Here is a 17,124-nt window from a genome sequence, read left to right on the forward strand (position 1 = left end):
CCTGAAAACTTCTAAGTTTCCTATGATGAAATGTTTACCAGGCCAACTAATGCACATGACAATGATACGATGGTTGAGAATGATCTATTTTAAGAGCGTTTTACTTTGTTATATTCATGTTTTCTGATAACTTTGCAATGCTGTAAATTCATTCTTGATATAATATGGAAAAATATAAACTTTAAATGAATGATTACCTTTTTCCAAGTTTTCAGCTGTCTGTAAAAACCAGTTGAGTGCAGAAACAGGATCAGTCCAGATCAAATTTTAAATTTTCCTGAGCCTGTTGAAATTAGGAAATTTTTGCATGACAGCAACATAAATGCACGTTATGAAAGAGGGAAAAAACGTTAAAATATTTGATAATTTGGAGAGTTATGACTTTTTTCTCTCTCCTGAAAAATTTGTAATTTGTGACTGAAGTGGTTTCTGCACTCACTGATTCAATTGTAAATTAAGTTGTACAGTGGAAACATTGTGCTTATAATACAGTAGAGTCATTGTAAAAGTGATTACATTATTTCAGTAGCTTGAACAGATTGGAGCTCTCTTTCAGCACCCAAATCTGCAGAAGGTGCACAAGTCTACATCTACATCAACATCAAGATGATACGTTATGGTCTAGTGGCACTACACAGCAGGTCCATCACAGCAAATAACTTCAAGAATGACAGCTGCAAGATATTTGCAAGGTAAAAGCCGGCACACATATCATCTGGGTGACACGTCATTGATGGAGTGGAACACATAATACCAAAACCCCATCAATTAAACTCCAGGACAAAGCCCTTCTTTTGCAGTAGAAACCACACACACATTCACAAAACAATAACACACATAAATATGGCCACTGTTTCAATGCACCAAAGGCTGACTTGGCATCCAGAGACAGTGGTCATGCATGTGAGAGTTGTGTGAATGTGTGTGTGTGTGTGTGTGTGTGTGTGTGTGTGTGTGTGTGTGTGTTTTCTACTTCTGGTTGAGAACTCTGTCCAGAAACTGAAATATTTCTAGCATTGTTTTCCACTGTATCTGTCTGTGATTCAGCATCTCATATTTGTGGAAGTAGAAATCTGCCCTTTCTGTATTGTATGTATGTATGTAACAGTTCATGTAATAAAATGGTAAACTGCATGCTAATCAGTAAAAAGTCAAACCTTTTCTGTATTCATGCTGGTTTCTATTATGGAAGATGGTAACTCCAACATTTTAGTTTCATGTTGTTTTGTAGTTGGTTTAACATTTTCTCCCTCTGCTGGTAAAATATTTTCATGCTCCTGTGCTTCTGCAGTGTCAGATCTCACATCCATTTTCTTTTTCTTGTGTACTTCAGTCATGCCTTTCTTATGCTTTGCTTCTGAACTGTAATGAATACATAACAACATGCTTATAAATTCCTTGATTAGGGCATTCACTGTTAATAAAATAATTAGCTGTTTTCTTCACTGCTATATACTGAATAGCAGAAGTGTTGAGTCTATCACCAGGTACACAGAAAATGGAAACTTAGCTAGCTTTCAGACGAATTCCTTAATGAGCTAGGTTACACACACACACACACACACACACACACACACACACACACACACAATCCCGGGACAGCAGTTTAACAGGTAGGCTGCCTCCACAGAGGTTGTGTCAGGTGGTGGTGAGCAGAGGGACGGAAGAGGCAAGAAGTGGGAGGTAGGGTTGGGACATTGACACAAGGACATTGAAGTCAGAGAGATGGTGTAAAGCACGATGACTATGATGTCGTGGAACGGTTTAGGAGTGGTTGACATGACGGAGGAAAAGGGCCAACAGTTGAGCAGCAGATGTGGGTACAGTGTGTTAGCACAAGCTGAGGCCAAGAGAATTAGAGGAACAAAGAATGTGTTGCAAGGACAGGTCCCATCTATTTAGATATAAAAGTCAGTTTTGTGTGAAGGATCCAGATCGGATGGGTCGTGAAGCAGCTGTTGAACTTGAGCAAGTTGTGCTCAGCAGTGTGTTCCACCAAAGGTGATCAATTTACTTCTTAGGAGGGCGGATTCATTCTGCTGAACAGCAGGCTTATGGTTATACTCACATAAAATGCTCTGCAGAAATCACAGCAGAGCGAGTGTATGACATAGCTACTTTCAGAGATGACCCCGCCTTTGATGAGATAAGATAAGCCAGTGACAGGACTAGAGTAATCTGTACTTAGGGTGTGCCTTGCACCTGAGTCTTCCACATGGATATGACTCACATTGTAAGGTGTTGGGAGTGGGAGTGGCATAGGAATGGACCAGGATTTAGTATGGTTGGGAAGTTGGTGGAAACCCAGAGTAAGAGGGGTTGGAAGGATTATAGGTAGGGTGTTCTCCTTTTTTGGATACAATGACAGACAGTTGATGCTCTGGTTTAGTTGCTCCAGCCTGAGATGATGATGGGAGACAAGGGGGGTGCCACCTTAGCTGCTCGTTCCTGTAGACCGTGGGAGCATAAGGGGTGTGTGAGGATATGGTACAGGAAATCTGTTGCAGACTAAATTTGAGGGCTATTGCATGTCTGTGAAGGCCTCAGACACTGGAGAGGGAAATTTTCATCACTGCAGATATGACATCCATGAATGACCATGCTGTATGGGAGAAATTTTTGGACTTGCAAAGGGTGAAGCTGTCAAAATGCAGGAGCTGTCGGTGACTATTGGGCTTGATATAGACAGAGGAATGAATGGAGGCATCAGAGAGGTGGAGGTCAATGTCACAGAAGGTGGCATATTGGGCTGAGGAGGAGCAGGTGAAGTGAATAGGCAGAAGATGTTGAGGCTCTGAGGAATGGGATAGGGTGTCTTGGCTGTGGATCCACATGATGAAGGTATCATCAATGAACATAAACCAAACTGTGGATTTGAGGTTTGTGAGGTTAGAAAGGTTTCCTCTAGATGGCCTATGAACAGACTGGCATGGAAAGGTGCCATGTGGTTCCCCATGGCTGTACCATGAATTTGTTTATATATTTTCCCCTCAAAGGAGCAGTAATTATGTTTGAGGCTGTAATTGGTTAGGTGTATATGGAATGAGGTAATGGATTTGGATTGAGAAGGATGTTGGGAGAGAGTGTGTTTGGTAGCAGCAAGGTCATGGGCACTGGAGACATTAGGTGCAGGGAGATGTGAGAGGCTACACTATGAGTGACTGGTTGGAGATGTTGGATGTTTCCTAGCAACATACCATACCTAATAGACCCCTGCAGCATCTGTCTGCAACAGTTCAAAAAAGTATCCCTATCCCTAGCTAGAATCCAGTCTCTCATCTTGCTCCTTCAGTGCTGCCTAACACACATGGAATACTGTCCAATGGCCTATCCACAAAAATTCCATTCTCCAGACCCCACCCTCCTTTCACAGGATTTTCAAATTCTACTAGTTCCTATCCCTCAAAATCTTTGTATCACAAAAATAAATCTCCACAGCATAGGCAGCCCTGAACCACCTCTGCTCTCTCTGTGAAATACTGTTACTGTGCATCTCCAACTGCCTGATCAGCATAACATTACAGGCTATGAGATTGTGACTGTCATTTTTAGTGATCCTGTAACTTACGTTTTATACACCTATTCACTCTTAATGTTATGTTACGTTTAGAAACTGCCTACAAAGTACACACAAAATTCTACCAAAAAGTACAGAAATGCCATCTGCAGTAACTGTGGATAGTTTTTAGGTAAAAATTCTTTTCCCAGGGTTTTCTTTTCCTTTTACCAGTGGTTTAGTCTGTAATTAATGACAAAGATTTTAAGTTGATTGGAAGATTCTTTGGAAACTGCCATTACCTAGAACACACAGCTATGTGCTTATTTCAGAATAAGCAACCACAACAGAGATTTCTCGATTCATGTTGGTGACATACAGCTGGTACATACAAAAAAAGGTTTGCCGAAGTCTTCAACAGCATTTTTTAGTAAGAGCAGATAATTTCCAGATGAAAAAAATGGGGAAGGTTCTCCCCTTTCCCCCCCCCCCCCCCTCCCCCCAGCGATTTAGTCAGTATTTCATGGCAAAGATTATATGTTTATTGGTACATTATTTGGAAACTCCCATTATCTAGAACTGTATCTCGAACTGAGGCTCCTGGTGAATTTATCCATGTACTGATTCCATTTTAACTTGTTATCCAAGTGGACCCCCACAAATTTTACACATTGTTCTTCATCCTGTGTATGACCATTAAAAAAATGTCTTCATATGGTAATAACAGGTCACTAGGCTTGCTTGAAATTGACTAACATGAGTCTTTGTAAGCTTAAGGATTGAACTCTTAAGTATGAGCTTCTTGTAGGTCTGTTTAGCTATCATCTCAGTTGTGTCTGCTAAGGTTGATTTCGGAACCTGGGTCAATCCATACCAAGTGGTCCAGCACTGGATGCTTGACCATCTCAGAAAAATTTTATATTTGCTGGGTGAATTCCCCAATGTTTAAACGTCACAAAAATATTTTTTTGAAAAAATTATTGTTTATTATTTTGAAATGGTGGCCATATTTCTTCCAGGCCGCATGAGTTTTTTCGTATTTGCAAGCATCTACATTTTTTACAATTATTCAGTAGGGGATTGTCCTAAGTCTTTCAGTTAAAATGCATTTAGTTCAACACACTCTGGGCTGCAAATTAACATCATTATCACTTAGCTGAAGATATTCTTTAATATATTTTCAAAGTTATCAGCCACAAATTAAAAAAACTCAATTTTTGAACAGTAGTTTTCCAAAGAAAGATTAATTCCTCAGCTTTAATATTTTTTCTGCTATTACACTGTATAGTATAGTTACTTTTTCTAGAGAGTGACAATTGGTGACTGTTCCATGCTTTGTCCAAGCTGCAGAAACTTTATTTCAGACTTAGAAATATTCCACTGCTTGCCCAGCAGAATATAACATTGCATTGGATTTCGAAATATTTTGTTGCTTGCTCACCAGGACTGCACTCCATAATCCAAAGGAACTAATATTGCCAAGTTCTGGAATGAAATTTAAAAGTTACTTTTCAGAAGTTTATTTTTTCTTTTTTCAGTTAAGTCAAGTGAAGAAGAAACCTTATGTTGTGTAATTCATTTCTGTGATTCTCCATAGAACTTTTACCATGTTTCTGATGTTATAAAATTACTTCATGTTCATGAGACTGAGAATAAATGTGTTAATGGCTACCTGACTTTCCATGTTGGTTATTTCCACAATACCAGATACAACTGGCAGCACAATGGCAACACCACTCCCCACTACGGTAACCTATCAATCACACACAATGGCAACACCACTCCCCACCATGGTACTCCATCAACCACACACAATGGCAACACCACTCCCCACCACGGTAATCCATCAACCACAAAGTAATTTTGATTGGCATATACTACAGTAGATTACAGACTGTCAGAAATATGCTCGGACTTATTCTTTGGTTAAAAAGATAGTTTATGGATAATTCTATCAAGTCAGCACAAGATTTTAACATTCTGCTAGGAATGTCATCCTAACCAGCAGAATGAATTATTACTTTTTAGTGATCTGATCAGTTCTGTACTAGTCTTTGGGGGTGTAATTTTGAAACTGTCTGTTCATAGCTTCAAAGGAAGGAGAGAGGCAGTGGATAAGGTAAAGCTATGAAGGCAGATCATGCCTTGACAGCTCAGCCGATAAGGGTACTGTTTGCAAAAGGCAAGATTCCGGGTTTGGGTCCTGGTCCAGCACACGATTTTAATCTGTCAGGAAATTCCAAAACAGTGCAAAACCCACTGTAGAGTGAATAACTGATTCTGTTTACAAATAAAGTGAATGAGACTGAACCCATTACAGATCATTTATAATTTTAACCTGAACTGTACAAATTTCAGTAGTTACACACTGTATCTCAGAAATGAGAATCAAAGTACATAAAGTTATCTAAAACTGCTCCATGCATACAAATGCCATATCAGTATTTCCTAGCACTGTGAAAAAGACTATTTGATTAACTGTGTAAAAAATATTGCCAAGGAAAACTCATGACTTGCACAATGAATTCTATTAAACCTTCAGTTACTGTTTCTGTTATTTCTTTTTCAGAATCCACACTGTGCAAGACTAGCTATAATCTAGCAAGCAATTAGTCCATTGAGCACAAGAATTTGTAATGCACCACTGGCCATTAAATTTGCAGCACCATAAAGAATCTTGCAACAAAAGTCAAATCGATGTGCACAACATGCTTGAATATGCATGCAATTAGTATTTCAGCACTATCACACAAAGTAAATAAGAGTAATGCCATTAACATTGTGTGTACAAAGAAAGAGTGCACAATAGTCTTTTCACTGAAACATTGCATTTTAATGCTGTTTGCTTTTGAAAAACTCATGTTATGCCTCACATAAGGAGGAGAAGTGTCTGCTGGCACATTTTGGGATCCAGCAGTGGCACAAGTTTGGCCTACTGAGACTGTTTTTCGTTACACTGTGATATTGCTGCTTGCATTGATTGAGATTTCACAACTCTCATGTGAATATGGAATATGGTTCACAATAGTATAATACTTTTAGAGATAGGGCAGCTCATTATGTTAAGTACCAGTTCCTTCATTTGTCAACCGGGAAGTGGTACCATTCAATACATTTTTGTCCTTTTTATACACAGAGTTCATTTAACAGTGTAACATAACAGACTGAGATTCATGTATTGTAGTACACAATAGTGCAAATGCCCTTGCTGCAATGGTAACACCGGTTCCCACCAGATACCAAAGTTAAGCGCTGTCAGGCTGGGATAGCACTTGGATGGGTGACCATCCAGTCTGTTGAGAGTTGTTAGCAAGCAGTGTGCACTCAGCCCCTGTAAGGCAAAACTGAGGAGCTACTTGATTGAGAAGTAGCGGCTCTGGTCTTGGAAATTGACATATGGCAGGGAGAGCGGTGTGCTGACCACATGCCCTTCCATATCCACATCAAGTGATGCCTATCGGCTGAGGGTGACACAGTGGTTGGTCAGTACCGCTTGGCCTTCATGGCCTGTTTGGGAGGAGTTTTAGTTTTTAGTATACAATAAATATCCTTGATAAAGATCTCAATAAACTGTAATTTTTATGTAAACTCTCATTAGTGTTCAAGTCTGAACTTACACCCATCATTGTATAACTACATTAGAAACAATATTTAACAATGGAAACCACAGGTAGGAGTTAATCTATACAAGAGACTACTTTATGAGGATGCTATAAAATGATGAAATTATGTGATTAAGATTTAAACAGTTCTCACATTATTAGTCTTCAGTATTTTATTTTATTTATTTATTTTTTTATTTTTTTTTTTGCATAAAATAATAAAGTTTTGGGATTTAAGTTAGCATTAATATAGAAATTTGGAACCTCAATATATTTTAGTAAAAATTTACATATTTTAATCTTAATTACTAATGATATTATGAAAAGAATAGTTGCTACTCACCATGTAGTGGAGATGCTGCATTGCAGATAGGCACAACAAAAAGACTGACACAAAATAAACTTTCACCCAACAAGGAGTTTGTCAAAAACAGACAAAAAACACACACAAAGGCACATGTGCACAAACGCAAGTCACACACACATGACCACAGTATCTGTCAGCTGAAGCCAGGCTACGAGCAGCAGCTGTGGGGGAGGCAGCTGTGTGGGGGTAAGTAGAAGACTGGGGCAGGGAGGGGGGGAGGGGATAGTAGGGTAAATGTAGGGGTAAAGTGTTGCTGGGGACCATGCAGGGAGAGAGGGTAGGACACCTAGGTGCAGTTGGCAGGATGCTAGGTTGGGGGCGGGGGAGAGATCAGGACAGCAGGAAAAGAGAGAAGAAAAAGACTGGGTCCATTGATGGAATAGAGGGCTGTGTTGTGCTGGAGTGGAAACAGGGAAGGACTAGATAGACCAGGACAATGACTAACGAAGCTTGAGGCCAGGAGGGTCATGGGAACATAGGATACATTACAGGAAGAGTTCCCACCTGCACAGTTCTGAAAAATTGGTGTTGTTGGGAAGATCTAGACGGCACAGACTGTGAAGCAACCACTGAAATCAAGAAAGTCGTGTTGAGTGGTGTGCTCAGCAACAGGGTGGTCCAGTTGTTTTTTGGCCACAGTTTGGTTGGTCACTATACATGTGGACAGACAGCATGTTGGTTGTAACACCCATGTAGAATGCAGCGCAGTGTTTGCAACTGAGCTTGTAAATCACATGACTGGTTTCACAGGTAGCCCTGCCTTCAATGGGGTAGGTAAGTTCGTGTTCGGACTGGAGTAGGTGGTGGTGGGAGGATGTATGGTACAGGTCTTGCATCTAGGTCTATTACAGGGATCTGATCCATGAGGCAAGGTGTTTGGAGCAGGGGTTGAGTAGGGATGGGCAAGGATATTGTGCAGGTTCGGTGGACAGCAGAATACCACGGTAGGGGATGGGGTGCAGGGGGGAGGGGGGGGGGGGGAGGCTGAGAAGGATAGTGGGCAGGACATTTCTCATTTCAGGACAGGATGAGAGGTAGTCAAAATCCTGGTGGAGAATGTAATTCAGTTGCTCCAATACTGGGTGGTACAGCGTTATAAGGGGAATGCTCTTCTGTGGCTGGACTGAGGAACCTTTGGAGGTGGAGGGTGACTGAGAAGGTAAGGCATGGGAGATTTGTTTTTGTACCAGGTTGGGGGGGGGGGGGGTAATTACTGTTGGTAAAGGCCTCAGTAAGACTTCGGTAAATTTAGAGAGGAACCACTCGTTACTGCAGATACAAAAACCACACTGGGCTGTATGGAAGGGACTTCTTGGTATGGAATGGGTAGCAACTGTTGAAGTGGAGGTATTGCTGGTGGTTGGTATGTTTGATATGGACAGAGGTAATGATGTGGCCATCGTTGAGTTGGAGGTCAACATCTAGGAATGTAGCATGTTGGGCTGAGTAGGACCAGGTGAAGCAAATGAGGGAGAAGCTTTTGAGGTTCTGTAGGAATGTGGATAAGTACCCTAACCCTCAATCCAGATTACGAATATATCATCAATGAATCTACATCAGGTGAGGGATTTAGGATTCTGGGTGTTTTGGAAGGATTCCTTTAGACAACCCATGAACAGGTTGGTATAGGTGGTGCCATTCATGTGGTTATAGCTGTACCCCAGATTTGACTGTAGGTAATGCCTTCCAAGGAGAAGTAGTTGTGGCTGTGGATACAGTTGGTCACGACGACAAGGAAGGACGTTCTTGGTTTGTTCCCTGTCGGGCACTGGGGAAGGTGGTGTTCAATAGCGGTAAGACCATGTGCATTAGGGATGCTAGTGTAAAGCGACGTGGCATCAATAGTGACGAGCAGAACACCATGTGGTAAAGGGACAGGAACTGTGGAGAGTTGGTGGAGGAAATGGTTGGTGTCTTTTATATGGAGGGTAGGTCCTGGGTAATAGGCTGAAGGTGTCGGATATGAGAGCAGAGATTCTCTCAGTGGTGGAACAGTAACCAGCCACAATGGGGCGTCCTGGGTGGTTGGGTTTATGGATTTTACGAGGCTTGCAGAAGGTAGGAGTGTGAGGAGTGGTAGGGGTGAGGAGAGAGATGGACTCTGGGGAGAGGTTTTGGGATGGGACTAAGGATTTGAGGAGAGACTGAAGACCCTGCTGGATTTCTGTTATGGGGTCACTGGGTCAGGGCTTGAAGGTGGATGTATCTAACAGTTGGCAGAGTCCTTCTGCCAGGTAATCCTTGTCCTTCAAAACAACAGTGGTGGAGCCTTCGTTAGCAGGTCGTCAGGATCAGTTTTTAGGTGGTAGACTGTGATTCTCTCTGCGGATGTAAGGTTAGTTTGCATGTTGAGGGATTTGGAGAATGATGGTGAGGGGAGATTCAAGGTTAAGAAATTCTGGAAAGTTAATGGGGTGATTTGGGGGCAGTGAGGTTGGTTCACAGATGGATGGAGGAGTGAACTAAGTCAGCCAGGATCCAACATTGGTCTTTAGTTGAGTCTTATTTTCTTTACTCACTTTCCCCAGTCCTAGTGTATAGCCCTTTTACTCATAACTTTTTGTTATTATGCTTGGTATTGTGTGGATATGAAGTTCTATCTTATATGTGTACATTGATATTGTTGTGTTTATCATTTTAAGCCTAACTACGCTTTTTACAATAAGATGCTTTTGGTCTGCAAGGATGAGTTTATATATAGGTACAAATCCAAGCAATTTGCATCATTCTCCTACAACACCTCACTTCTCATTGTTTTACTGCTCAATTTTTAGATATATTTTCATATATCATCTGTAAACTTTGTTTTAATTGAATTTTTATCTTATGTCTCCTTAGTCTGTCACACTCACTTTTAGGTATTTTTACCAGTTCCCCAGATCTACATGTTATTTTATTACTCTAGTACATATTGATCTTGTGAACCACACTTACATAAGTGGGCAGACCAGTCAACCCTCATTTCCTACTATTTTGCAGCTATTTACTTTGGTCCCCTACCTCACTGGCTCCTACATCAGTTGCTTTCACCATTGTGGTCAGCTGGCTTCTGGGCCACGTGCACTAATCACATCTATGTCGTGCTGTCCAAGTGGGTGCTGTAGTTGCTGGTCCTATGTGTGAGTTTTGTTACTTATTTATTTACAGTATTATTGAGTTCCTTTCTGTCCAGAATCCTCCCCAAAGCTTGTATTTTTGTTCCAGTTCCATGTGTGTGTTTGATATGGGTGTGACCCCTATGACTCACTGGCCTAACCACCACACATCTGCGTCTTCATAATTACTCGTATGTGAGCATACCACTTTCTGCAGCTGTAGCCTTCATTTTTTAGTATATCAAGCGCACAGTACTTGTACGTTAGGTGGCCCCTCCTATTGTTTGCGGTTGTTGGCACCTGAAGATGACACTTTAAGCTTCAAAACCAGTCATGGAAAAATATTTAGAAAATTGCTGGTAACTGAAGTGGATTTTTATTCTATAAATATGTTCCTCAGTTCCAGATGTTCGAATGATTAGATATTCTGATACTAGATATTCTGGTCTGGAAGTGTTAACGTTTTCCACTTACTGGTCAGTGATAAGTTTCAACTTACCTCTCTACTGTGTGACCTTCTGATCTCTTACTCCCACTTGTTTTCGAATGTTTTGATTCTACATTTTGTGAGGATGATTTCTTCATAGAAGGCTCTTTGCTCTCTCGAATCTTGTGTTCCCGGGAAGATGTCTTTGATTGTGTTCCTTTCTTATCACTTGGTTTCTTTTTTCCTTCATCCTGGAAAGATATAAATTGCTGTTAATCTAACGTACTACAGGAACTACAAAGAAACAAATTACCATAAACAAGAATGACAACTTGTGCACAGTACAAACAGGCTATGCAGGCCTCACACACACACACACACACACACACACACACACACACACACACAACTAACCAAAAAAGCAAAAAATATAAAGGTGTACTACCACTTATTGTAGATGAAAGATGCCACACTTCTACACCTTATTCATGACTGCAGGTACTCCATTTGTCCTCTTAAATATGTCCTCCTCATCCCAGGGTCTGGGAGACTGATCCATCTCTAACCTCCCCCAACACACCTCCCTTTCCTACCACATGAAGGCATTAAGAGTTCTGAAAGCTAGGATAGCTTTTTGTACTTTTATACCTGTCTATTGGCACAACTGGGATTTCATCTCCTGAAAGTAAGTACTAGCCAACTTTGCACTTTCAGCTCCCTCAGGTGCAATCTCAGAAATATCAAAAAATCTTTAAAATTTATTTTTTCTCCTTGATTTTCATTTCATGTGAATTAAAGACAAAACACAAATATATGAAATAAACACATGTGGATTTACACATTAAAATTCTGGCTTTTTCTAACCTCTCCTCAGCCTCTCAGTGATAGTTCTAACCAAAGAGCAAATATTTTAGGGCTGGAAGAGCAATGTAAAGGTGAAAATTGCCAACGAAGAATCAATTAGCTGCATTCCTTATTGACTACTATAAAGTACAGATGGCAATAATGTAAATATTGGTTTAGAGGACACGAGTCTCTCATTGACATTAGTCTGAGACAGTTTCAGTGACTTGGTACAACAAAGATTGGCAGAAAAAAACATGCAGGAATGACAAAATAATTTTAGAAACATTGTTCACAAGTCTTTGCTACAATGTTGTTTTTCCAACAAGTATTGTAAGAATTCTTGAGAGGAAAAAATGTGTTTTCAGCATAAGAAGTGAGTTACATGTTTACTTCAAGCAGTGTCTGAGTGTTATTGGTAAATGCTATCTTGTGAATCCCCTACAAAATTAAACATTACGCCATATTGATCAGACGAAAAGGCTGAGTTGTATAAGACCAACTGAAGAAAATATAATAATCACCAGCCTGTATTGGTCGCCAAATGGAGATATAAATGTATTTTTTGAACTTTTTGTATTAGTGGTTATGAAACTTTTGAAGTTTAAAACAAAGTTTATTGCCTGTGGAGATTTTAATACTGCAATGGGAGATTCAAAGCAACAAGACTCCAGAACATTTTTTAATATTTTAAGATCTTTAAACTTAGATTGCACAAACAAGTGTCCTACTTGTAATGATGCATGTCTAGAAACTATTATTGTTAAGTTTCAAAGAGAGGAATATGTAACGATCCTGGCTGATGGAGTAATTTCAGATCATACTCCATTGTTTTCAACACTTTACCATAAGCAACCAACATAGTCAAATGAATCTAGTGTGGCACAGATAAGAGGTCAAAGAGAGGACCACAATGCATTATTTATTGAAAAGTTAAAGAAAAAAAACTGGGACTCTGTTTATCAGTGTCAAACAAACAAAATTGGAGCTGAATATGATTTTTTTTGACTTTTTAAATTAAATAGAGAGACTCGTGGCTTTCATGTTCCTATTAGAAAAATTATCTCCTCAAATAAATGTAAAAATACAAAAATTGACTGGTATACAAGAGAAATGTCAGAAATTAGAGAAAACATACTCATACAGTATTAAATATATAAAAGCAGGAATAACTGGGGGACTGAACAGAGGGATCTGGATTACAGTGCTTACCTTAGAAGTAGAAAGTATTACAAAATTAGGCTCATACAACAACAACAAAATGTGAAAGGTATACAGAAGGTGCTCCAAATAAGTGTAAGGCAATATGAGAAGTTATCAGACAAGATAATTCTTCCAGCCAGAAACCTCAAACTCAACTTCATCCAGGAGAATTGAATGACTGCTCTGTCACATCAGCCAGATAATCAAGAGGCAAGATTAAGGCCACAGAACATTTGCATGGGATATGATTGGTCCCCAGCTGTCTGAAGGGCCTTTGTTTGTAAAATTTAAAATTTTCCCAGCAAATCAACTGTTCAAAAAGATGTCGGGCTTGCAGCTGGTTGTCAACCGGCTGCAAGCCCGAAATCTTTTTGAACGGGCCTTTGTTTCATTGGCATAAAACCACAGCCAAGAAGGTGTGTGAAACTTTTCCACATTACCTAATTCCAAAAGCGTGGAATCTTATTGGATGTCTAATTATGTTATTACATGAGTGGTTCACTTGATAAGTAAGCCACTGAGTTTCATTTTTAATAACTGTTTAGAGTATGGAGTTTTTCCAGATTGACTCAAAACCTCAAAAGTTATCACTATATTCAAAACAGGTGATAAACAACTCCCCACAGAACTACCTGTCAGCTTCTATAGGGCCAATATTTTCCAACATATTTGACTCACTCATGTTCATTCAATTAAGAAATTATTTTGAAAAGCATGTCCATCTTTGCAACCATCAGTGTGGATTTCAGCCAGGGAAAAATACCACTGTAGATGTTCTGGAAATTGTTGATCAGCTTTCGAAAATAAAAAGACAGTGTCACTTGTATAATGTGATCAAATAAAGCAGTTGACTGCATTCCTTTTAACATATAAATAACAAAATTATAATTTATGGTGTACAAAAATCTACAACAGCAGTAATTTCTTCCTATTTGAAGTCTGTCTCAATTAGAAATAGACACTTCCCTCTTAGTAGCAATTGATACACATGTTCTACAAAGATCTGTCATTGGCCACTTCATTTTCACAGTGGCTGTCAATCACACAGGACTCCCAAACTGCATCAGGATCCATTGCAAATACAATGACAGTTCGGTGGGAGGTGAGAAAACTTGAATTTCATGAATGAGCGGCTGCTCATAAGCCACACATCATGCCGGTAAATGCCAAACGACGCCTCGTTTGGTGTAACAAGGCTAAACATTTGATGATTGAATAGTGTAAAAACATTGTGTGGAGTGACAAATCACGATACACAATGTGTTGATCCGATGGCAGCGTGCGGGTATGGCGAATGCCTGGTGAACATCATCTGTCACCGTTTGTAGTGTCAACAGCAAAATTCGGAGGAGGTGGTGATATGGTGTGGTCGTGTTTCTCACGGAGGGGGCTTGCACCCCTTGTTGTTTTGTGTGGCACTATCACAGAACAGGCCTACATTGGTGTTTTAAGCACCTTCTTGCTTCCCACTGTTGAAGAGCAATTCGGGGATGGCGACTGCATCTTTCAACATGATCGAGCACCAATTCATAACACAACAATAATATCGCTATAATGTATCGACCTGCACAGAGTCCTGATCTGAATCCTATAGAACACCTTTGCGGTGTTTTGGAATGCCGATTTCATGCCAGGCCTTACCAACTGACATCAATACCTCTCCTCAGTGCAGCACTCCATGAAGAATGGGCAGCCAGTCCCCAAGAAACCTTCCAGCACCTGACTGAAAGTATGCCTGCGAGAGTGTAAGCTGTCATCAAGGCTAAGGGTGGGCCAACACCATACTGAATTCCAGCATTACTGATGGAGGGCATCACGAACTTGTAAGTCATTTATAGCCAGGTGTTCGGATACTTTTGATCACATAGTGTATTTAAGATTATATATACATATAAGATACTCAATTTGTACACACAATACAAACATTAATTTTAATACTTGGATCGCAACTGAAACTTGCTATGACTGGAGAAGCCTATTCTACCGCATGTGGTCAATGTCAAATAAACAATCTGAATTTATACTGCAAGAACAACTATCAATGACAAGACACATCACCTAGAATTTGTCATTTTCACTGAAAGGAGTCATGACTGTTATGTAATGTATGTAATGAGTTGCAAATACATAGAAAGAAGGACCCTTTATTGTATGATTATATGATAGCGGAACAAACACTGGTAGCAGTTACTTCTGTAAAATATCTGGGAGTATGCGTGCGGAACGATTTGAAGTGGAATGATCATATAAAATTAATTGTTGGTAAGGCGGGTACCAGGTTGAGAGTCATTGGGAGAGTCCTTAGAAAATGTAGTCCATCAACAAAGGAGGTGGCTTACAAAACACTCATTCGACCTATACTTGAGTATTGCTCATCAGTGTGGGATCCATATCAGATCAGGTTGACGGGGGAGATAGAGAAGATCCAAAGAAGAGCAGCGCGTTTCGTCACAGGGTTATTTGGTAACCGTGATAGCGTTACGGAGATGTTTTGCAAACTCAAGTGGCAGGCTCTGCAAGAGAGGCGCTCTGCAACGCGGTGTAGCTTGCTCGCCAGGTTTCGAGAGGGTGCGTTTCTGGATGAGGTATTGAATATATTGCTTCCCCCTACTTATATCTCACGAGGAGATCACAAATGTAAAATTAGAGAGATTCGAGCGCACACAGAGGCTTTCAGACAGTCGTTCTTCACGCGAACCATACGCGACTGGAACAGAAAAGGGAGGTAATGACAGTGGCACATAAAATGCCCTCCGCCACACACCGTTGGGTGGCCTGCGGAGTATAAATGTAGATGTAGATGTAGATTATTATTACTATTATTATTATTATTATTATTATTATTGCTGTCTTGTCTCAGACATTATGTCTGGTTAAAAATGGAAGGTGACGCGGACCTTGATCAAGCGTGACTTCCTTTTAACTGTACGGTATATGTTACATTGCATTTAGGAACTTTCGGGTAATTGAACAAGTGTCAATAATTACAGATTTCTGTAGTTGTATATATAAGTTTGGATGTAGCTGTATTGCATTGATGTACTGGTGGATATTGTGTGGTATGACTCCTGTAGTTGATAGTATAATTGGTATAATGTCAACTTTATCCTGATGCCACATGTGCTTGACTTCCTCAGCCAGTTGGATGTATTTTTCAATTTTTTCTCCTGTTTTCTTTTGTATATTTGTTGTATTGGGTATGGATATTTCGATTAGTTGTGTTAATTTCTTCTTTTTATTGGTGAGTATGATGTCAGGTTTGTTATGTGGTGTTGTTTTATCTGTTATAATGGTTCTGTTCCAGTATAATTTGTATTCATCGTTCTCCAGTACATTTTGTGGTGCATACTTGTATGTGGGAACATGTTGTTTTATAAGTTTATGTTGTAAGGCAAGGTGTTGATGTATTATTTTTGCTACATTTTCATGTCTTCTGGGGTATTCTGTATTTGCTAGTATTGTACATCCACTTGTGATGTGATCTGCTGTTTCTATTTGTTGTTTGCAAAGTCTGCATTTATCTGTTGTGGTATTGGGATCTTTAATAATATGCTTGCTGTAATATCTGGTGTTTACTGTTTGATCCTGTATTGCAATCATGAATCCTTCCGTCTCACTGTATATATTGCCTTTTCTTAGCCATGTGTTGGATGCGTCTTGATCGATGTGTGGCTGTGTTAGATGATACGGGTGCTTGCCATGTAGTGTTTTCTTTTTCCAATTTACTTTCTTCATATCTGTTGATGTTATGTGATTAAACAGTTGTAGAAGTGGTTATGAAATTGCAATGGTGTAGCCAATGTATTTATATGAGTGATTGCATTGTGTATTTTGCTAGTTTCTGCTCGTGGTATAAAGAATTTTCTTAAATTGTCTACCTGTCCATAATGTAGGTTTTTTATGTTGATAAGTCCCCTTCCTCCTTCCTTTCTGCTTAATGTGAATCTTTCTGTTGCTGAATATATGTGATGTAGTCTATATTTGTGGCGTTGTGATCGTGTAAGTGTATTGAGTGCTTCTAGGTCTGTGTTACTCCATTTCACTACTCCAAATGAGTAGGTCAATATTGGTATAGCATAAGTATTTATAGC

General features: G+C 39.8%; 1 protein-coding gene across 6 annotated transcripts in view; it reads right to left on the minus strand.

The window, feature by feature from the left end:
* Positions 1–17,124, minus strand: part of LOC124619817 (TRAF3-interacting protein 1) — a 244,350-nt gene that overhangs the window by 86,088 nt on the left and 141,138 nt on the right. For all 6 annotated transcript variants that reach the window (XM_047146416.1, XM_047146417.1, XM_047146414.1 and 3 more), the window contains 2 exons: positions 11,060–11,238; positions 1,158–1,362 (listed from right to left, as the gene is read on the minus strand). In XM_047146416.1, the coding sequence (XP_047002372.1) occupies positions 1,158–1,362; positions 11,060–11,238 (384 nt within the window). The remainder of the gene's footprint in view (positions 1–1,157; positions 1,363–11,059; positions 11,239–17,124) is intronic.

This window comes from Schistocerca americana, chromosome 6 (assembly GCF_021461395.2).
Source record: "Schistocerca americana isolate TAMUIC-IGC-003095 chromosome 6, iqSchAmer2.1, whole genome shotgun sequence".
NCBI lineage: Eukaryota > Metazoa > Arthropoda > Insecta > Orthoptera > Acrididae > Schistocerca > Schistocerca americana.